Source organism: Siphateles boraxobius, unplaced genomic scaffold, assembly GCF_051911475.1.
Source record: "Siphateles boraxobius isolate OS27281-9 unplaced genomic scaffold, OSU_SipBor_1 25, whole genome shotgun sequence".
Taxonomy (NCBI): Eukaryota; Metazoa; Chordata; class Actinopteri; order Cypriniformes; family Leuciscidae; genus Siphateles; species Siphateles boraxobius.
In genome coordinates this window covers 18,359,036-18,382,826 of record NW_027508866.1, presented here as the reverse complement: position 1 = coordinate 18,382,826, position 23,791 = coordinate 18,359,036, and the positions used below count along the sequence as shown (strand labels likewise).

The following is a 23,791-nucleotide window of genomic DNA, read 5'->3' as shown; positions in this document are numbered from 1 at the left end:
TAATATAAATCATAAATAAATATATACAGTATATACGTGCAAATATTTCTTAAATATATACATGCATGTGTATGTATTTATATATATACAAAATAATTATACACAGTTCACACACATATATTATGTAAACACAAACTTTTATTTTGGATGCGATTAATCGCGATTAATCTTTTCCCAGCCCTACTTTAAAGTATATATTTTAAATCATTGTGTTTTATTAATCTTTTATCTTATTCTTATAATTTGATGATGACTTTAATACTAAACCACATCTAATGCACTTGATTATTTGAACTGTAATGCGAGTGTGTATCTAAACCAGTTGCGATGCACCAAATTTGAATATTGTCATATTCTTTAATAATAAGCACACAAGTCATAAGTTATGGTACTTTTATGGTTTCACCATTCCGTGTCATGTATGGAAAAGAGAAGCATGAACATTCTGCTAAACATGTGCATAGAAGAAAGTAGTAAGTCATACAGGTTGGAAATGATAAGAGTAAGTGATGACTTTTTGTCTTTTTTTGGGTGAACTATCCCTTTCATGTATGGTATCTTTATTCCCACTGAAAGAGAGGAGCAGGTATATCTTTTTCCAGTGTTTCCATGTTAAACATGTGCTTGACAACTGATCCCAAAAGTCCGTTGTGTGTGAACAAACGTAACGATGCATGTGTGTGTGTCTACATAGTCATACAGTATGTTCAGTGCAAACACATTTATACCAACCTTGTTAAATCCTTCTTGACCTTTACGTTTTTGACATTGATAAATCTAGCAGGATGGCAGCATGTAGCCCTTTCCTATGGGCCTCATCTGAGTTTCCAGTTTCAACAAGCATATTTGAGAGCGCCCGGATCTATCGACAGGTGAGCCTCATCGTTCACCAAAGGGTTTTACTTTTGCTGCGCCTGTCGCCCCTCTCCCACGTCCCCTCGTCCTAGCACAATCCAATGTACTTGAGATTGTTTTGGATGATCACGTCCGTCACCGCGTCAAACACAAACTGGATGTTGCTGGTGTCAGTGGCGCAAGTGAAGTGCGAGTAGATTTCCTTGGTCTCCTTGTTGCGGTTGAGGTCCTCGAACTGCCTTTGCACGTACACGGCCGCCTCCTCATAGGTGTTCTGGCCCTTGTAGTCCGCGAAGCAGACCGTCAGCGGAATACGCTTGATCTTCTCGGCCAGCAGGTCCTTCTTGTTGAGGAAGAGGATGAGCGAGGTATTGGTGAACCAGTTGTTGTTGCAGATGGAATCGAACAAACGCAGGCTCTCCGCCATACGGCTCTGTTGGGAAACCGAAGACAAAAAATGGTTAGTTGAAGCGCTAACAAAAGGATCTGGCTCCCTCATAGGTGAAAACCTCTGAAGCTGATGAAATCAGTGGCCTTTAAACTTGAAGAGAGCAAACAGAGTAACATATTAAGTTCCCAGAGACACTCTAGATCTAGATGAAGGGCTGAATCTCAAAAGAGATGACCCAATGTTAGGACAACAAATCACTATTGCGGGGCCATTCATTGTGGCAACAGGGGACAGATGATGTGGTTTAACTCCCACTAACTCGCTTTTTACTTTGCATACTTAGGGATTTGAACATGCCTCTGACCTGAAGTATTATCTAGCACAGTTTGTGCTATACAGACATGAAGGATACCTCAAATTGCCGGGCTTGTTAAGGGAAAGTGTGCTATTACTTTTCTAAGCCATCAGAATTACAATTTTCCCTTGGTTAGCAATAAAATGGGTCAAAAATAGTGCATTGAAAGGGAAACCTGGGGAACAATAATCTCATATATACTCTTTTTCCAAAACACCCCAGAAACCAACAACATTTCTGCAGATGACATAATGTAGTTATACCTTGATCACTCTTCAGATTAGGGTCCAATTTCCACTATTAAATAACTATTAACTACGACTTTTGCCTCACTAAACTTCTAATTTTCTGCTTATTAATAGTTAGTAAGGTAGTTGTTAAGTTTAGGTATTGGGTAGGACTAAGGGATGTGAAATAAGTTAATGCTGAATGAGGCATTAAAGGTGCAATGTGTAAAAATTTTGAGTATCTATTAACAGAAATGCAATATGACATCCATAACTATGTGTTCAGTGGTGTATAAAGAACTTACTTAATAAAGCGTAATGTTTTTATTACCTTAGAATGAGGCATTTATATCTACATAGGCGCGGGAATCCCCTTCTATGAAGGTCGACATATTGTGACGTCATGTTTCTACCGTAGCCAACAGCGAACAAACAGCATTACAGAGCGCGTTTCGTCACTACCTTGAAAGAGAAGCCGCAGAAAACTAGAAGCTAGCCATAAACACCGTGAGTAGTGACTTTTCCCTTGTCAGTGGTGTAAAATATGTAGTTGGATTGTTTCATGTAACTTAATTCTTCTCCCTCGCTGTGTTATGGCTTTGCTATGTGGGGATAAATGTGCTGGTTACGTTCGTGAGACAGCTGATTAGTACTCTTGTCCTTGACCGTAAAACAGTTACAGGAATCACCAACCCGTCGATCTTGGAAGCATTTTAAGTCGATCGAGTTTCCAAAATCAGAGAAAAAAAGCCTATTGTGTGTAATAAATGGTGTCTAGGGGATGCGGAGGCACGCGCGCTGTTACAATCACGTTATTTTTTCCGCACGCACCTTTGGGCTCATGCGGACGCGTCCAGTATAAACAAGGCTTAAAGCTTTAACCAGCTCAGCCACAGTAACAGCTCATATTAGCCAGCTAAACTTTTACTACCCTGTTAGAAAAAATATATAGTTGCATAGTTTCATGTGGTTCTTCTCCCTCGCTGTATTATGGGTTTGCTATGTAGGGAGAAATGTGCTGGTTACGTTCGTGAGACAATCAACTAATTACTATTATTATATTACGTATTAAGACCCTTGATCCTCACCTGACTATGGCTTTGTAAACTTTATCCATGATGTGGTTTATAATGGACTGTGGTACAGAAACTTGGTTTACTCTGGCTATTCTCTGCCGTCTCAGACGACGATCTTTGTCCCGTTTTAGCCACCGTAGCTTCTTCGAAAGGGAGGGGTGAGCGGTGGGCTGAGCCCTTAGTGTAAACTCGCAACCGAACCGCTAGATGTCGCTAAAAGTCACACACTGCACCTTTAATATGTGCTTTATAAGTACAAATAAACAGCCGATATCCTAGTAATATGCATTCAATTAAGAAACTAGTTAATAGTGAGAATTCGACCCTAAAGTGTTACCGTTACCTTTACAATTTCATTTATGAATCAGTGAATCATTCTTGTCTTCTCTTGTAAAAAAAAATTAAAAGTAGTGTGCAATTGTAATGTATTTCAAATCTTGAACATAATATAGGGTTGAAAAACTAGTTGCAGATAAAATAATATTAATGAAATAGAAGTCCACTAAACTGTACTTAAAGAGATCACACATTCATGACTGTTTCTTGACACTCAAGTACGCTTTTGAAAAGGGAAATTAACATGCAATTATGTGTTTGAAAACATATTCCGTTTGCACTTAAGTATATTATTTTAAAGTATATTAATTCCATATAGAATTTAAATGCTAAAGTGTATGTTAAAGTACATTTTTACAAAGTTATTTTTTTCCATTCTAACATACATAATATTATTTGAATGCTGACCCATATCCTTATCTGAAACATGATTAGGTAACAAGAGAACCAAACCTTCTGAGTACTGAGTATGGCTCAATCTTCGGTCAATATTTAGTTAGCTAAAACAGGGCCATAACAGGACTTATTGAAAATAATTGGCGCTTTCTGCAAAGATGGAGTGTTCCAATAAGCTTTTAAACATTAAATACAAAATTAAGATTTAAACCAGGGCACCACAAAATCCCTAGGAGAAACAACAAGCAAAAGCAGCTCACAGAATCATGTCGATTTCAGCAGGCATCATATGGCCAACCAAAGTTATTAACCTCCATTTCTCTAGCCCCCACTGAGTTCCCTATCTAATTCAATTAGTCACCTGCCCATGTTCAATTACCTTGCTGTGTTTGCCAGGGTAATGCCCATAAAACAAAGGCAGGGGACAGGATGTAAATATCACCCGTGAAATGCACAGAGCCATTTTGCTGGCGACATCAGCGGAGCCTTTTACGATACAATCATCCATCCAAGTAATGCATTTTAATCCCCGAACATGTGCTTTCTGCAGATATTTCAAAGGTTATAGTGTTCACTAAACATAATTTACTACATAATCTACTTTAGCTGCATAGGTAAGGCTATAAGACCACATTAAGTCTACTAGAAGTCAAAGCAAGTCTAATTGCAAACACACACACACACACACACATATATATATGTGATACATCCTCCCCCCCCCCCCCCCCCCCCCCCCAACCCCAAAGAATGAGCTTCAATGGTTGGGGGCACGTGGTTGGGACGAACAGCTTGTGACTGAGGGAGGAATCTGATATGAAGACTGGGCCGCTGTTTGAAAGGTTACACAAAACATCATCGTGCTTTAAGCAAATCACAAGATCATCTTCGAGACAGTGAAAGTGGGTTTCACAGAGCGATGAGTAAAATCTGTGCACTATATGAAGACGATGGAGGAATTGTTGCTATGATGAAGAAAATAGAAAGACCTCATCACTGGGAATCTTTCATCAATTTTGTCTCCTTCTTTTGCCTTAGTGCAGCACCAAGGTTATTCCTGCTGGTCCTGGAGCAACATTCCCATTAGTGGAATGTATTATCATGCAGTAACTTACAATATTTGCTCTGAGCGTGCGTGTGACAGTGATTCATGCGCATACATGTCAGTCAGCGCGGCATCGCACGTCAAGTTCGTAGAGAGCTTTATTCAGTCCATTTTAAATTCTGATAGATATTACCTAAGAAGTTCAAGTAATGCACTAGAAAGCCACGCTCATTTAAGGGACGGAGAGAAAGCACTGACACCTGCAGGATTTCATCTGACGGTACTTTTTATTTAACACTAAAAAGATAAATAAGCATATTATAGTCTATCTGTTCCGTAAGATCAACGGTACCGCAGAACGAGTGTAGCCTCTGTATCTTAGACGTTTTTAAATCTGAACTCCAAAAAGCAACGAATATGCACTGTATGGTGAGGGTTTATATAGACCGGCAACGCCGCTCTGTATGCCCTATATATGTGCTTATGAACATGTGCTGGTCCGCGCTGCTGGCCACTTGTTTCCCACTTATCTATGTTCCCCGGGATTCCCTGGGACTCATGAAGTGGATGCTTGGCGCGCACGGCGTTGACAATGGGTTCCCGTAGCGTAAGCAACTTACGCAATACGAGAGAATCTCTGGTAAGAGAACGTACTCGGTTACATACGTAACATTGGTTCTCTCTAGAAGAGGGAACAAGTATTGCGTAACCCGACCGTGCTAGCGCCACGAGCATTTTCGCTTCAGTCGATGAAAACCAGTGAGCTGCCTACCGAGCCTGACTTTTATAGGCTAAACCACACCGTGGTTTAGGGCCACGGTGTAAAGGGCGTGGGCGCCCTCATTGGGCGTGACATCAGTCGTAAGTGTCCCTTACTTTTATGTTCTGAGCATTTAGTAGAAGCAAGTCGTACTTGCACTGCAGCAGAGTAGCAGATCTAGTCCGCAATGACTAAACCAACCCGCACCCCCCACCCAGAAGGCGGATTTCAACCGAGGGGATCCTGACACCCCATTTCAAGGGCTATTAGGTTAGGAATAGGGTTAAGGCTATTCTTTGAAAGGAATATCGTAGAAAAAAAAAGAAAAAATGTCGCACAATTGAAACAAAAAGTGTGGGGAAATATATATTTTTTTTGTCACGAAATGCTTTGGAAGTGACAATGGGCTGAGATATCTTGTAGTGTGAGTAATCCTCCATGACATTCTAATGTAATCTTAAAAAATAGTGCATACAAATTTGATTATTTGAAGAAAAAAAACTGTTGTAAACACAGATAAACATTTGTCCGTAACGCCTAGCTGGCTGACGGGCTACGATTGCACCGAGGCCTGAGTGTACTCATATTCCTGCAGAGAGAGGCCCTCGAATGGCCAATTGGGCTCTCTGATATCAGGTCACACCATTAGCCAAGTGTCCCTGTGGATCTTAAGGTGTCCTTTAAGCAATCGGGCAGCCCAGGGGTTGAAATGCTTTGTTAAAGCTCAGGGTGTTTCCGACTACAGCCTTCTCCAGAGCCAATTGACAGTTCGCAAAGACTCGCCCCCTTTAGTTTACTGTTACTATGTCCAATAAGCCACATCGCTCTCATGCCCTACCATGTTCTCACGCAGTGAAAAATACATTGCGGAGCAGAGAGGACACTGACAACACGCTGACAGACAGGACAGAGCAGGTTAATTTTGATATGAAACAAAGTCTCAACTTTCAAATTTGGTCATTTTTTAACGAAATTTAAACAATACATACCGTTTTGTGGCTCTTTAATGTGTGGTGACAGATCGCTGTAGAACCTCAGTTAAAGTTGCTTGTGAACCGATCATCTCTTCCTTCTAGTTAATTTATAGTATCAAATAAACATGAATGAACATAAAGAATGTTGTTTTAACCGTGGAATGATCTCAGTTTTTCAAATTCAAATCCTCCAACGTTAATCTACTAGGCCTAACTCTCCTGACTGCTTTGTCGGTCAAAAATGGCGGATGGCGGATTATGATTAGTCAGATCGCCTGTCAATCAAACTCCCTGCGAAGGTTCAATTGTGGGAACGATGGAAGGAGAAGAGAAAGAGAGAAATAAAGAAAAAAAAGGAGGCAGGAGCATGGCGCAGCGTGACGCCTGGCCTCTCCCTGTGCACTCCAGACACAAGCCTTCATTAGGCTTAAATATTAATAAGGAGGTTCAACAGTGTATTAATGCTCTGTTTCCTGTAAATAAGAACTGTTGAATTGAGACGTCTCGCTCCAGAAAATCCATTTCGTAGAAGCTGAGTGAAAACGACTCTTGTCTAGTCTTCTAATAGCCCCATCAGCAATGAGAGAGAGCTGTAGCGTACATTTACACCATTCCTTCTCGTAATTGCCACACTTTGCATCTCACGTTTGTCTCTGTTCTCTTTATCCCGCCCTGCTCCCATTTCCTTTGTTGAAGATTAGAACATTATACAAAGTTTAGTTGTATTAGAACGTAGAAGCACACCTAGTTATCGGTTCTTTTTAAAATTATTATCAGAAATAAAATCCAGGGCTCACTGGAAAAATGGCTGTGGCTACATCTCTGCAAAATGGTACGAGTGATGCTAAAAACATGTTCAGTTTTATCCGAAACGGATGAACGTGAAACGTTGTATTAGGTTGGTTGTAGTACATATCATGTTAGTTCAGAAATAAAATGTCCGGTGAGTGGCACTAAAAGGTTAATGCTCTTTTGCATTTGAAGATAACACCTACACTAAATCCTACCATAAACATAACCGATAGTGTTAAGCAAAGCAAACGTAAAGAGATAAAATTGCATTTGCTGAAGCAACCATGCTATAGCTTTTCTCTAAGACTCGTGTTTCACAAGACTCGTTGTCAACGCTCCACACTGCTATGCACCAGATGAGATAGCAAGCCACTACGTCATAAAAGCTGCACATATATGTGATGGAAATGCCAAAAGGCATAAGTCTACAAATGATTCAATATGGTAAAAGTGTTTTGAGGGCATGACATTACAGTATTGCGCATAATAAGTATTTGATGAGTATGAAAATAAGTATTTCTTAAGGCCAATTCACACCGCACAGACAAACACCAACAAATACAATTGTATTGTATTGTATTACAACAGGTGTGTTACCCCTGTCAGCATCTGTTGGCGTTGGTCAGGATTTGTTTTCACCCGACTGAACATGTTCAATCAGTGTTTGTTGGGGCAGTTTGAACATGACAGTTATTTTTCATAAAATTCTAAATCCAACGGCCAACTTGTTTATTGGTGTTTGTCTGAACGGTGTGAATTGACCTTTAATAGATCTGCCTCTTCAATCATAATTTTTGTTAAAAGGAATAAAAGTTGTTGGTGTTTTTGATATGTGTATAGGTACGTTTTTAGAGTGTTGCAAAAATGTTGGTAGAGGTGCGTTTTCCCAATGAGCCTATGCTATGTTGAAGAATTGTTAGCATTTTCATAAAAAATTAGCCTATGAAAGTAGGAAACATGGAGCTCACTCTGAAGCTTTTGTTTGTCTTAAAACTCAGTATCAAAACTGGTTACCAACTTCATGTTTTCACAATCGAGTCGATTCAGCTAATGTGGCTAACATGGTTAGCTTCAAAGCTTCATTTAATGCATGGAGGCTAAGCTGCCTGTGTAGCTACGAATTTTTTCACTGATGTCCTTGTTTATCAGTAATTGAAAGACATGAGTCAGTGTGTCTGAGGCCTTCAACATTACTGGCAATGGCTGCAGTATAATGTATCAACATTAAAATTCAGAACTAGATTTGCCCTGTGTAATTTCTGATTGCTGTCAGAATGCTAATTAAACTCACAAAGAGTTTCAACAGTCACCAAGAAATCAAAATGTACAATTCTCAATTTTTATGGGATATTGCAGTATTGTAAATTATTTAACTGTACACACCATTGTGTATTCATAATTTTCTTAAATTCTCTGATGACAAACCCTCTGGTTTGAGGGTGAGACAACCTGTCACTTACATGAGATCGACCAATACCTCCCCACAACCATCCAACCAACTCCACATGGACAAAATCAAAACTCCCACCCTACATTGTTTTCTTGTTCGATAAGCAGTTTCATACAGATATGTCACAATAGGGAAGAAACGATATGAATAGTAGATGATCTAGTCAATTTCAATTCAGACTATTCAACAATTGTGGCTCATCCTTAAAAAAATACAAATAATTTTTTTGTTTCATTCAAGCAGCTGCTAAGGTGCTCTAAATGTGTTTTTTAGTATTTTGCCATGCAGTTGCTAAGGTTGTTTTTTTTTGTAATTGTTAAAAAAGGAAGTTAAAACTGTAATCGTTCCTTTAGAAGTCACAAATTTTGGGGTATTTTTCATGTCTGTTGCACAAACAATGTCGGACGAGTTACACACTAAAGTTTAAAGGTTTGTTTAAATCACTAGTTAACCCAAAAATTCTGTCATCACTTAATAATCCTCATGTTGTTAAAATCCTGAATGACTTTTTTTTCTGTGGAACACAAAAGAAGATATTTTGAAGAATGCTGGGAACCAAACAATCCTTTGCTTTTCAGTGTATGGACAAAAAACACTGAGAAATCTTTCAAAATATCTTTTTGTGTTCAGTAGAAGAAAGAAAGTCACACTGATTTACAATAACATGATAGCAAATAAATGATAACAGAATTTAAATGATTCTGTATGAAAAAAAGAAAAAGAAACTAATGTGCCTCAGTGGCTGGTGTCACACACATAAGGTGAGAGATGGTAGAAGTCCTCCATCAATGAACTTCATCAAAGCAGATATATGGCCAAGCATCCCTCCCGTGACCCAGATCTTGAGACTCTCCAATTCCTTCCAGCCAACTGGCACCAGAGCTGCATTGCTTCGACTGACTATTTCGCAATGCAGTTTCTCGCGCTGTCCTTCTCAGCACAAGCACACGTTCTCCGCCGCTTGCACGAGCACACGTCTACCCTCTCTCCGGTTGCTGAGCACCATGTAAACCCCCCTCTCCTGGTCACAGCTCATTGTCAACAGCACAGGATTAGGAGCGTTTGACTGCTCTGTTGCTTGGCAATGGTTGCCATGGAAACCTTTTTTAAGGGAGGGTTGGGTCAAAAAAGGAATGTAGAAAGAAATATTGAAAAGGGGGAAAGGAGATAAAATGTGCCGTGCCACAAAATTGACAACTGTTGCTTGAGGTCCCCAGCAGAATTAGATGATTGTGAATCTCAATTGAAAAGTTACACCTGCGGCGTTGAATTACTGGAAAGCTTTTGTGCCAGATGTGCAGGAATACGCGTTCCCTTAATAGGGGACTGTGGGGACATTACAGCAGAAGGGACATTTTTTAATTAAAGGTAATTAAATTGTAAAATTGCTTTCATTAGGGTAAAAATGGCTTGCCAGTATTTCTTGGTCAAATATGGTCTGTCTTCAAAGGTTTAGTCAGCGTTGCAAGCTTTAGCACACTAGAGACACCAGGCATTACAGGATGGTGCAAATCATTAGGTGGGATTTTAATGTGGTAACTGAAATTTAGCAGAATTCTGGTCAACGACAATCTATAAAATATCGCTCCACTAAAAGGGATAGTTCAGCCAAAAACTTAAATTCTTTCATTAATTACTCGCCCTCATGTCGTTCCAAATCCGTAAGACTTTCGTTCATCTTCAGAACACAAATGAAGACCTTTTTAATGAAATCTGAGGTCTTTCAGCTATGCAACTACCACTTTGATGCTTCAAAAAGTTCATAAAGAACTAATCCATAGGAATTGAGCAGTTTAGTCCAAATTTTCTGAAGAGACACAATTGCTTTGTATGATGAACAGATTTAATTTAGGCTTTTATTCACATAAAACATTAATCAGTGAACATAAACAGAAGCTCAACCGAACCTGCTTGACACTCAAGAACAAACCTCATTGGTTCTTGCAGAAGCTCAAACGTGCTGCGTAACACAAAAATGAACCTCATTGCTTCTCACACATCAAGCGAACACACTTCCATTTACCACAACTGATGTGTGAGTTGATGAATGTTTAAATGTGAATAAAAGCCTAAATTCAATCTTTTCACCATATAAAGCGATCGTGTCTCTTCAAAAAAATAGGACTAAACTGCTCAATTCATATGGATTCATATTGAAGCGCCAAAGTGTTAGTTGCTTGGGCTGTCAATGGAGGGACAGAAATCTCAGATTTCATTAAAATGTCTTTCTTTGTGTTCCGAAGACAAACAAGAGTCTTACATGTTTGAAATGACATGAGAGCGAGTAAATGATGACAGAATTTTCATTTTTGGGTGAATTATGCCTTTAAGCCTGAATGAAACAGCTTTTTGCAAAGCTTGTGACAGCTGGAAATGAAACTTTCAAGAGTGTGGATACATATATAATGTATCATGTAGGGAAGGTACTAAGTTTTTGCAGTGTTATGGAAAACTTGCATTGGAACATCTTACAAACATGTTTCATGCGGCCAGTGGGCATCATGTTGTTATTTTTTAATTATTTATTTTTTGAGGGGGCAGCAGTGTTGGCTCATATCGTGCCTGAGGCAACATAAGACATGACCAAAGACAATACTTTTATAGTAGTTTTATACATTACTAGAATAGAATAAGATAGTATAAGACCTGGGTTCAAACTATATATATATATGACATTTTTAAACATAAAAAAAGACTATTCAACAACTGGGACTTTTTTTCCATTCAAAATCCACTTGGCACAAAAATCTGTTTGAGTGAGCATGACACTTCTGCCTGCGTTTACTAATATGCTGTGTTTACCAGTCGTTTTAGAGTCCTGTTTTCCTGTATAATGATTGCGTTCAACAGTCCTATATACAGTACAGTAGTGTCTGTCTAGACACATTACTGTAGTGCAAAAGCCTTTAGTGTCACTAGCCCAACTCGGTCATCTTAGTCAACATTGTCTATTTAACACACAAGTCACCAAGATTTTCTCCTATTATCAACATTCAAGAGCATCATCGCTCTACTTATAATGCTCATGTTTCTCCCTATGGCTGACAACCCATTCTAGCGGACTTTCTTAAGACCATGGAGCATTGCTTAAAACCCTTCGCTGCCACTCCGACTCAATCATTCGGTGATCTGCGCTGATTCCCCTTGCCTTATCCAACGCGTGCCAGTAAGTGAATTCGCAGGGCGAGGGGTGTCATTTTAAAAATTCTGCTCTATACTGGCAGAACCAGAGGAGATTGGCAGCACTCAAGCTGCAGCACATGTGGGCCAGTTCCGAGATGAGTGCTTATTGAGTAATCTCATTCAGAGGCTCACCCCAGACCCTGGAGCTCAAACACACGCTCCTGTAGCAGTTAGCGTATGTTTACGAAAGTTGTGAGGGCTTGTGTAGCCCAGATTTTCCATGCCCCTTTCCTAGATGGTCAAAGAGAACAAAAAACTAAGCATAGCAACAACATCTGTCTTATGAGCAGGGGAAAAAAAGACCTGATATATCATACTTATTCACTGTCTCTCTTAAAATCAACATTAAATGACATTAGCCAGCTATTTTACTTCTGTAATATAACATGCTTCTGAAACAGGATATTCAGTATTCAAACCCTAAAGCTAATCGATGGAACATTCTGAATACTGCAAAACCAGGAACTTGTGTTATGAAAGAACAATAGATTTTGATATCATGTTGACTTTAAAGCCAAAGAAAACATTTGACATTTGATCCAAATCTAGCTTGAAAATGAGCAACACGCCTTGTAAACAGGTGCGGCTAGAGCTAATAAATTATATTTGAAGATGACCTCAGGCTATCTCTAACTGCTGCAATGGTTTTCAACTAGATAAGATGGCAAATCTGCAAAAGCTATTGGAGGAGGTCCGCCCTTCCCCCTTCAACATATTCCTTTTTGCCACTCCCCTAGCCAGACAGTAACTCCTTGCTTCACTTTCCTCACTTCCTCTTTGATTTGTTACTTCCTTTTTGTTTCAAACTTTCGAGCAGAAGACACACAAAACTTCTCTGACCCCCATCACATCAGTTATTTTCCCCAGTGCTAAATCTGATAATTCTCGCGGGTACACCCTGACACCTTTGCACTGTGAACTCAATTATCACTTTTGTACATCCCTCCCCTCCCCTCCCCACAAGACTCGCAGAACACTTTTATTTTTAACTCCCCAACGCTAATTGATATTCCAGGCTAATGCACTACTTGGAAGTTCTTGTTGTGAGTTGAGGGAATAGGTTTAATGTAGCGCACATAGGTAGCCTATGCAGTCTTTGAACTTACTGATAAGCAATTAGCTTTAGCACATGGAGAGAAAATATATGCAGTTAGGCGACTGTTTATAAAAGTTAATTCCAAATCTTAATCACTGATCTATATAAATGATTGGATTGCTCGTTCCGTTCTAAACTGCCATCAGGCGGTGAAGCCACCGGAAGTATTCGAGCGGCCATCTTACGATTCCCTAATGACAGAGGGCATCATTGACTTGCAGCCAAAACATTGATCTAAAATCACCCGATTTGTAGCATATCAGTTGCACATGATTCGTTTTAAAGATACTAGTGCAAAGTGCCCGTGCAAAATCAGTTTTTGTGTGTGTTTTTAGTAATTGTTGGTTTGGTGTGTTTGAGTGCTCATTGTTACAATTAAACAGCAAAAGATCAGTGACATTTTTTATTTGTTTATGGTAGAAAGCAAATACTGATACTGACATACAATAAATATGGAAAATTAAACTACACTATTCAGGGAGCAGGCTACACAGTAAATTCAGAGAAAACGCTACGCTTGAGCAAACAGTTTGTGAATAGGCTACTACAAATGATGGCCATGAAAGAGACTGTGAACGCATTGAATAGGATATGTTTAGTTGGCGATAACGTTAAGCGCACCAGAATTAAATATAATATTCAGAAGTAAACAACGTAGCTGACTTACAGATTCAGTTAACATCCACAAATGAATAAGCGCGACGATTCAGGGAGCAGGCTACACAGTGAACTCTGAAAAAAACGCTGCGCTTGAGCACACAGTTTGTGAATAGGCTACTACAAATGATGGCCATGAAAAAAATATAATATTCAGAAGAAAATGGTTTAACTTAGGTGACAATGTTTACCCCACAGAGTGTTTTTCTCAGAATGTTTATTTTTAAACCACAACCCTCTGATGTCAGAATGTTTATTTTTTAAACCACAACCTTCTAAGTGCTTCTTTTACCGATATATATTTAACAATATCTTTTGCATTTCTTATCCAAACAACCTCAAACTTGGCACTGCACTCACTTGTGCCCGTAGCAAGACACCAGTCAAGTTTGACGGTTCGAGAGATAAGTGAATAACAGACACACAGACAGACAGACAGACAGAAAGACGTTCCTGTAATGTATAGATAGATATGTAGGCTATGTACATTAATTGATACTTCAAATGTTATCTGTAATGTTTATGGTCTTTTCGGGCAGGATAAGCGATATATATAAATATATATAAATATATATATATATATATATATATATATATATCGTTAAGATCGGTGTGTCTACTACACACTGCCGAGACAGGTAACTGAACTAACACAAAATAGATTTTTTTATGCACGCATTTATGCAGGAAATATTAAGCATGAAGGGAAATATCCGACTTTAAACCAATAACCATGTAAAAGTTTAGGCCGTTTGCGTTGTAAGAATGTACAGGGAGACTTCAGATATTAAAACGCTGACTCGTTAGTGTATGTTATCTCATTAAAATCAGATGATTTCCTGTTAATTCAATAGAATGTGATGAAAAATGCCAATATGACAGCATGGTGGCTTCACTTTTTATGATGTCATCATGAGTAATCCAGTCATTTATATAGATTAGTGGTCTTAGCACAAACACACCTTTAATTAACTTCAGAGGCAAATACAATCAGGTTTACTATGTAAATATAATTTGTAATTAATTCATGGGGAGCCTGCTGAAAAGAACAGCTTATGCAAGCATGGATTTCAGTAGTTGTCCACCTTGCTTTAAAAAGCCTAAGCTGATTTGCCGTGGTCTTCCAGTCTGGGATTTATTTCCCAAATGTTAAGATGGTAAACCACCTAGCATTGGCAAGGCTGGTCACCCAGCATTGTCTTTCTGATGAAGCTAGATGACCAAAGTAGTCTTAATAATAATAAATAAATAATAAATAATTTATATAGTGCTTTTATGCGTACTCAAAGTGCTTCACATATGGAAGGGAGAATGTGCAGCATCCAACTGGATGATGCGACGACAGCCATATTGTGCCAGAACGCCCACCACACACTAGCTTATTGGTGGAGATAAGACAGAGAGATGAAGCCAATCAGTTTTTTATGGGGATGATTAGGAGGCCAGGATGGACAGAGGCCAATGGTCAAATTTGGCCAGAATGCCGGGGTTAAACCCCTTCTCTTTTCTCTGAAGGACATCCTGGAATTTTTAATGACCACAGAAAAGAAAGGAACTCGGTTTAACGTATCATCCGATACGTTAAGTGTCCCCATCAGTCTTGGTGGTTAAGCTAGTTTAGTCCCCAACTGGTAAGAGTATCACTGCTTTAAACACAACAAACTATGCTGGTCTTTAGCAGGGTATTGTTAGTTCTCTAAATAGATTCAATGTAACTGAAAGTTTCTGTGCTACAGGAAATGTGGAAGCGAGATGATAGAAAGCACTTGTCTGTCAGAGCCACGGACAGGATGAATTTATTGTAAAGATGTATGTAGCCCATTGCAGATAACATTGGTTTCATGTGTTCTTGCATTATCTCGCCGCACCAATGACCCGAATACAAAATTGGGCTCTCCTTACCGTCTGGTTGTCTTCATAAAGCTTGAGGTCATAGCCACTGAGCTCCACACAGAATATAATGGCAGTCACACCCTCAAAACAGTGGATCCACTTCTTCCTTTCTGAACGCTGGCCACCCACGTCCACCATTTTAAAGGTGAGCTCCTTGAAGGTGAATTTGTTCTCAACAATGCCAGTGGTCATGTCACGAGAGCGCAGAATGTCCTCAACGGTTGGGATGTACTCTGGTGCAGAAATGCGGTCCAGGTCGTTTAGATAATAGGCCGTATTGTCCTCTAGATGGTACTCGTTGGAACGGCAGAAACACTCCTGGACCCCTGGATCAGCCCACAAGCGCTTCATCACCCCCAGGAGCTCTGGTGTGATCTCGCCCTTGCTCTCAGCGGGCCCGGTGAGGGCAAAGAGTTGCACTGCGTCGTAAGCTCGATCAGGGTTGTGGAAGTCGATCTTCAAGGTGGCGAGGGCACGGATGATGCGGGTGAGTGAGTCAATGGCGTTGTAGAGGATGAGAGGCTTGTATTCCTTGCATGCCTCCAAGTTGAATCCTCCACTGTGGATGATCTTCATCTGCTTCACAATGGTGCTCTTGCCAGAGTTGCTAGTGCCGAGCAGCAGAAGTTTGATCTCACGCCGCTGCCGCTGGCTTTCTGAGCGGAGATGTCGATCGATACGCCGTGAGCGCCGGGCAGCCTCCTTCTCCTCCGAACTCTGCCGGCACCCCATGGTTGACTGCACCTGGACTTGAGCTGGTAATCCCAGGGAGTGAGGGAGATAAAAAGTATGCAATGGAAACAATATAAATTTTTATATAGTTATGCGGAGACTAGAGGAAGCTTTTTCTAGAAACCTGTGTCAGATTGGTGTTAGACAACTTGCATTGTTCAAGTCTACAGTTTATGATTTTTTTCCAAGGGTTGATTTTTGGCGTTCAATGCTACCATGACATGGTGGAAGACCCACTCAGGCCCTGGCATAAGGGCATTTGCCTTTGAGATGCCAAAGACTTGGGGTTCATATCAGGGGACTCTCTCCCCTGAGCACGGCGGACTTTAAGTGGACTTGTCAATGTTCATCGAGAGAAAGTCGAAATCGTAAAATTCCTTCACTCTCCTCCCTCATGGCGTCCAGTGTACTTCCCTGTGTTTCTGTGACCTATTCATCTGTAGACAACTCCTACCTCCTTTAATTTTCTTCAGACACTTTGCGACCGATGGAATGTCAGACCTTTGTTCTTGTGGACTGTTTTAGGTGGCTGTGTACTTGATCGTCCTGCTTACATAAGCCAGTGAGGCAGCTAAAGGCCCATGTTCCTGCAGGTAAAAAATAGAGAGACATTAGTAATCATGAAACAGAAAGGAGGGCAAGTAAATAGGAGAATTCTAAGAAGAAAGTTTCCATCAGAGAGAGATCTTAAACCTTCCAAAACCTTCTTGCCTGGACGATGCGGTCATAAAATTAAATATTAATCACTTTACAGTTATTCACTTTCTTAATTTAATGTCTAACAACATGATACATGCATTCACAACCAAGTTTTACCTTCGTAAATGGACATTTCTGAGTAAATCAGAATATATAATGAGAAAAAATCTAAGACTTTATTTTGTCCAAAGGGAATTAATTGGAATGTGAGAAGTGGGCATTGCGTTCCAGGATGGAGTCAGACCTGAATGAAACACTGCTGGCACCCACTTTTGAGATGACTTTTTTACTAGGGCACGCAAGCTGAAGGTAAAGTTTGCCAACAAGAGAGCTAAATGCATCACAATGATTACACTTCTATCGTTATTATTGCTGTAACTTGAATTATATTAATGTTAACTGGAATAAATTGAAGAAAAAGGCTGTTTTATAGCAGTGTCCTAAAATAAAGTCTACTGTAAAAATAGCTTACTGTGGCTACATGGCCTTGATTGTGTGAGACAAAAAATTTGACAAAAAAGTTGTTTCATTCAAATTCAAACTGTTTCAGTAACATTATTATGAAAGTAGTAGGGTCCATTTTGGTTAATTTTTGACTTTGACTTGTTGAAAATTTGACTTGACTTGAAGACTTGCTTTTCAATAAACAAAAATACTTGAATTACACATGCAGAATAAACAAATGTTCATGTGCACTCATCACAAACACAAAAATCACACCAATTTCTTTCAAATAACTGAGTACACTCAAGCAAAAGATGAACAGACATGGTAAGTATCACAGTCAGCCTCTGATAGCACTACAATATACATTTGCTACACACTTCTGCTTTCTCATATACACTCACACACACACACACACCTCAGATCTTGGTATATATCTAAAATCTAACCTTCTCCATGGTAGACCTGTCCCATCACACACTCCTTTGTCATCTGCATCTCTCTCCGACCATAGATTTAGGTCTGCCAAAGAGATGATCCAGCACACAAAGCCCACAAACACATTTGTTCTCAAACAGAAACATACGCACACAAGCAGAGGCAGGCAGGGTGTGAAACGGAAACAGATGCGAGATGAATGTCCTACCCTGAAGCAAAAGGTACCGCCCATTTTACTCACCCTATCCAAGCCTCAACCACTGAGCTAACTGATAGCAGGTGGACTGCTTATTTACTGTCATGGTGGAAAATAACTGGCTCAGACCAACAGGTGCTTTACTCCAACTCATTCCAATGTACTAAATGCAACAAATCCCTTTAGAAAACAGTTTATAATTGTACAGCAGGCCTCAACAATAAGAGTATTTTTGGCTGGCCCAGTTGGGTCAGTATTTTTACCTACACATTTTTACATTTTATATGTCAGATTTTTTTTTTAAATTTTATTTAAGACAGATTAAAAAATAAATAAAATATATTAATTATATTATATTTAGCAACCCCATTAAAGGCATAGTTACCCTATGAGGGTACCCTGTTTCATACCCAAAATGAAAATGAAGTCATCATTTACTCGACCTGGTGTTCTAATGCCATTCTTTCCTTTTCGGACAACAAAAGGAGAATTTTCTAAAAATGTCCCGCTCACAATTGTCCGTATAATGGGAGTGAATAGTGACCAGAATTAAGCTTTTAAAAAATATGCATAAGTATCACAGAATGATCCCATGTGACACGCATCATATATTCCAGGTGTTCTGAGGTATAGGCTACAACAGGGTTTGATGGAAAAACAAACCGAAATTTAATGCATTTATAAACGAAAATCCTGACCTTTGCATGTCTGGACGTACACTCTTTTAGCGCAGTAATAGAATAGACACTATATTGCAAGTTGTGAGAAATCAAGATTAATAAAACTCCTAGAAATCTCAAAAAAGTATCTATGTACTTCTTCACCGAGATAAATATCTCCTGGCCGAAACTCCAGTTGTCTGATGATAGTCAGAATGTCAATTGACAGATGTGAACATGATAACGACTTGTTGTGTCGAGCTCAACATATATATTCACCTCAGAGAAGAAGGGTATGGTGGTTTGTATTTCATGTCGCGTTTTTATTCATCTTGATTTCTCACAACTTGTGTGCTTATTTCTGGGCGAGTCAAAGTCGCCACTAATAGAGTGTCATGAACCCACAGTCGTGTACAGAAGATCAAAAGCCAAGGTCAGGATTTTTATTTAATTATACATAAAATTTAATTTTGTTTTTTATTAAACCCTATCGGATATGCCTAGAACACTTGGAATATGCAGCTTGTCTCGCATGGGATCATTCTGTGATCCTTTGGCTCCTTTTTTTAAGCTTGATGCTGGTCGCTATTTACTGCCATTGCCATATGGACGAGCGCGAACGGGACATTTTTTTTTTTTATTCTCATTTTGTGGTCCGAAAAAGAAAGAAGGGCATATATGGCATTAGAACAACACCATTGGGAGTAAATTATGACATTTTTCATTTTAGGCTATTTTTATCTTCTTCTTTTTTTAAATGGATAAAAATTTAATTAAAGGTGATTCTTCAAATGCTGTAAAAAATACATCAAGTTTATTTTTAAAGATACTACATTTTAAAATTCAATCCGTTTAAGTCAAACACTCACAGTTAACCATACCAAAATGCCTAACAGTCTTGTTTTTCTCTTCCTTGCATAACACCTCTTTCTTCAGTCTGACACAATTTCAAAGTATCATACCATCCATTATTAAAAGCATCCCAGCAAACAATACATGGATAAAAGGACCCTTAATATGATGTGACCCCTAAAACAATTCATAATGATAATGAAATATGTGCTTTCAAGGGGAGTAGATGAGCTCTAAAGGTGATCTGCTAAAACAGAAGTGCCTGAGGGACAGCATAATAAATGGATGCTCTTTGTGACAGGCCGTGTGCTATTGGCGGTGTAACAAATGTGAAATCACGCCATGGCCTAGTTTCGGCTGAGAGATTACATTTCCTAGACTGATCGCACAGAGAGAGTATACATCTCCAAGATCTGTCACCAGACAGAATCCTGCTCTTAGAAAGAATATTGCACAAATATGTGTGGCAAGATTTGACAGGGAAAAGACACAGCAAAATACAACACACAGAAAGGAAGATATATGGAGGGAGAGAATGATTCAAAAGATGTTTCAAAAATCACGTCAAACTAGTTCAAGTTCAGCTAGTTGGTCTTAGTTTACACTTTTTTTGTCCGATGACATTTTTTAAAGCATTAGAGACACCAACCCCTGACTTTTTTTATTGGGAGAACTATTAATCATTATTTTACACAGAATAGCAAGTTTATAAAACATAAAATATTTGCCCTTAAAGAGACATTTTGGCCCGTCCTAGAGGACTTGAGGTCTTCCAATAGACACATGACAAATCATAACTATTTTATGTTTTCATATTTTATCTCATTCATATGTTTTTGTATGATCTGCTTATGCCCAATTTGTTCTAAATTCTAACATTTTCATTCTAATTAAATTGTACACATTTAAACAAACTCATCATCAATTTACCACAATGCAAAATAGTTACGCGTTCTAATGAAATCCAGTTAGTATGTATATACAGTGACTGTATGTAATAACTGACATTCATTTAATATAAAAAAGTTTTAATTGTAACCTATTTTGCCTTACCAAAAACATAATTTTATTAGCTGCATCCAACTTCTTGTTACCACATGATTTACAAAAAATGTAACATTCCCTAACATTGTGAAACCCAAGAAGGGACATCACGTGGAAGTGACATGACTTTCTGCAGCATGATGGGAAGACAAGTGAATGATCTTATTCTAAAATTTCTCAATTACCGGTATTACAAATATTGTCGACTGCACTAATATGGCTTAACCTTTAACACTGTTACCCAAGTTATTTTAAAGGGGTGGTAAAAAAAAATTTCACTTTACTAATAGTGTGTAATGTTGCTGTTTGAGCATAAACAACATCTGCAAAGTTACAACGCTCAATTTCTATGGACTACAGCAAACGGCCAGTAGGGACTACCCGACATTCCTCCAGGGTTGCTGACATCACTAACCCCAATAAACCCCTCCTCCGAGAATACTAAATAAGGGGGGCGAGGCCATTTTTGCTTTGGAGAAGAGTTGTTGTGGTATAGTAGGCGGTTGTTGCCGCAATGCCGTCGAAACGCTGTTATTTTCATCCGGATTGCAGGTCCACTTTGTTCAGCCTTCCTAGGGTCGGGGGAGTTAGGGATCAATGGTTAAAATTTATTTTTAACTCGGTCCCTCATAATTATTACCCAAATCTCGCTCTCTGTGTTGCAGATTTTACGGAGGAAAGCTTCCACAATCTTCGCGAGCTCAATGCAGAATTCGCACAACGGCTTGTCCTGAAAGATGGAGCAGTTCCAACTTTAAGAACTGAAGCTGTTGTTTACAGGCCACAACCTGTAAGTATGATTTATTTTTTTCGATGTGTTTTCCTGCAATAGTTCGTATTTTTAATTGTACGTTGCAGCAAGGAAGTAAACAAATGACATTGCTGTTTGGCTCTGCAAACCAGCTTGTTAAATGTTCATTCATACATAACGTTACAAACTTTTTTTTAAACTCAACAGCGAACTTGGAATTAGTGTAAATTATTCTTTGATTAGAGCTTTTATGTATTGTTTATCTACATGCTTGTTTATCTACAGGCATGCTAAACATGGTTCTGTGTTTGATTTGGCTAACTTACTGTAGTAAAGCCAATGTTAAGTGTTAGTTTTGCGTTAATAGTTCTGGCGACAGATATTTGGCTACAATCGTTCTAAAAAAACAAAAGTAACGGTGCCATACAGTCAGTAACGATCACTATAGATCCGCAGTCTTTACTCAAAAAAATCCCTTTGAGGACTGTAACGTTAGTATAATTTGTTCGAACGATTATATGAAATTCTACAATAGTACAAATAGTACAATTTAATTACAGCGTATCTAAAAAGTAATGAGACAAAAACAACAACAAAAAACAAACCTTTCTGAAACGTCGTTTAACAGCCGTTCTTGAACAGGTTCTGCTCGATCATCTTCACTAACATTCTCTGGGTCCGATTGACGCCATTATTTATAATACACCAAAGCACAAACTACCGGTAAAGGTAAGGGGCGTGACGTTTCCGAAAAACGTGCACTAGGCGGTTAGCAAATCACAACACACTGGGCCAGCTAACCAATCTGAGCCCATTGCGTATTTTTGAGGGACTGGCTTCATAGAACCCGGAAACCGCCCGACCGTTTTTACAAGGAGGGACAGAGCAGTGTAGAATAAAGGTAAAATATTGAAAGATAATGCAATTTTTTTTAAACGAAGCATGAACACGTTACAGTGTACCCCACAAACACAATCAAGCCTTCGAAAAAATCTGTTTTACCACCCCTTTAAGAAAAAATAATTATTTTTATTTATTTTTATTTATGAGAGACAATTTATCGGGGGAAAAGCTAGCCCGTATTAGGGCTTTTCATACTTGAAACAGTGTACCCTACGTCATTCAAAACCCCGGTAAATGCCATCCTTGGTTATTTTGCTTCACGTTTCACAATGATCATAATTTATCTGGGGTTAATTTGTAATTTAGTTAATCGACTTTGTAATTTCACACTTCCTAAACACAGGGTTAACATCCTTATTTGCATATTTGTGGTTTCAGTGTTACTGATTGGACGAACACCGCACGCATAATTTTTACATAAAGGCTTTAGTATTGCGCATCCTTGTATTATATATAGCAGACTTTACTATCAAGTTTATACTGAATAGACATTTCGGACTATAAAGGAAAGGTCTCTTCTTCACTCCAATTGTTACGTTTTCTGTCAGCATTTTTTTCTCTGAAATTGCTTTTTATATACAATGCGCAGTGTTTCTGTGACTGTCTAAAGCAGGTGAATATGAGGCACGTGATTGGTTATCGATTACTAACCATCTAGATGTAACATTCTAACACCCCATCATTTCATACTGTACAAGTTTGGCACCGCATTACAGGGTTAACAGCGCAAAAGATCTGAAGCAGAGTTTGATAGCCCCAGGATTAAAAGCGATTCCCATTCATTTCTATGGTATCCTCAAACAGTGATTGACTGTCGCACAGCTCTGAAAGAAATTCAGTGACGTCAAGGCTGTAATGTGATTGATTATCAAGACACAAGTGATCCAAGATGACATTACGCTTTCTCCAGTTCAATTGTAGAGCCGTGGACCCTGCTATTTCCCATTAATAAAACCATCTTTGGCCAAGGTCCTGGGTTTGATTCCCAGGGGATGAATTGAAGAAATGTATAGACCCCTTTTCAGTTGGTAAACATGGTGACATTTTTCTGTGGGCGGAGCTTAGGTGGTTGCAGAACGATCCCTCTGGCCGCTTCCCTAACATTAGTTTGCAAGTTTTGTTAGCTTGTTTTTTAACAATGACTGGAGAAAATCTGATTTTAACTTAATGTGCAAGGTCACTCACTGTCCAGGACCGCGATTGTTATTTGCAAAAGTTAATTTTAACAGACGGAACCAGATTGGCTGACCCGTACACGCTCAGGCAATGGATGGACGATCTGACAGGATTAACGTTAACGCTAGGCTCAGTCCTACACCTATCCGATAGAGAAACCGAGCGTAAAGACATACTGGGGTCATATACATCTTTAGATGCCTATAACTATGTGATGAATGGTCATGTACAAGACTTGTGTGGTACGAACCGCAGTTCTGCCTAGCCAGCGCCAAGAAGACGTCAATGTAAAGAGTGACATTACGGTGCAATTTTAATGATGTGAATATTTTCTAGAAATAAAAATTCCAGATACAGCATATTCATTTTTCATTGATTCTTGCACCCAACAACACAACAAGATGACATTTAATA

The 23,791-nt window shown here is 39.0% G+C and overlaps 1 protein-coding gene across 2 annotated transcripts in view; it reads right to left on the bottom strand.

Moving 5' to 3' along the window:
* Positions 1-337: 337 nt before the first annotated feature.
* The window catches only part of gnaz (guanine nucleotide binding protein (G protein), alpha z polypeptide), a 46,540-nt gene continuing 23,086 nt past the window's right edge, over positions 338-23,791 (bottom strand). The window contains exons 1-3 of one of the 2 annotated variants that reach the window (XM_077243027.1): positions 17,808-17,979; positions 15,493-16,802; positions 338-1,288 (exon numbers count right to left, since the gene is read on the bottom strand). In XM_077243027.1, coding sequence (XP_077099142.1) covers positions 944-1,288; positions 15,493-16,215 — 1,068 coding nt within the window. In that variant the 5' untranslated portion in view covers positions 16,216-16,802; positions 17,808-17,979 and the 3' untranslated portion in view covers positions 338-943. Of the gene's footprint in view, positions 1,289-15,492; positions 16,803-17,807; positions 17,980-23,791 lie in introns of those variants that run through there. The other variant, XM_077243026.1, reaches the window with a different exon arrangement.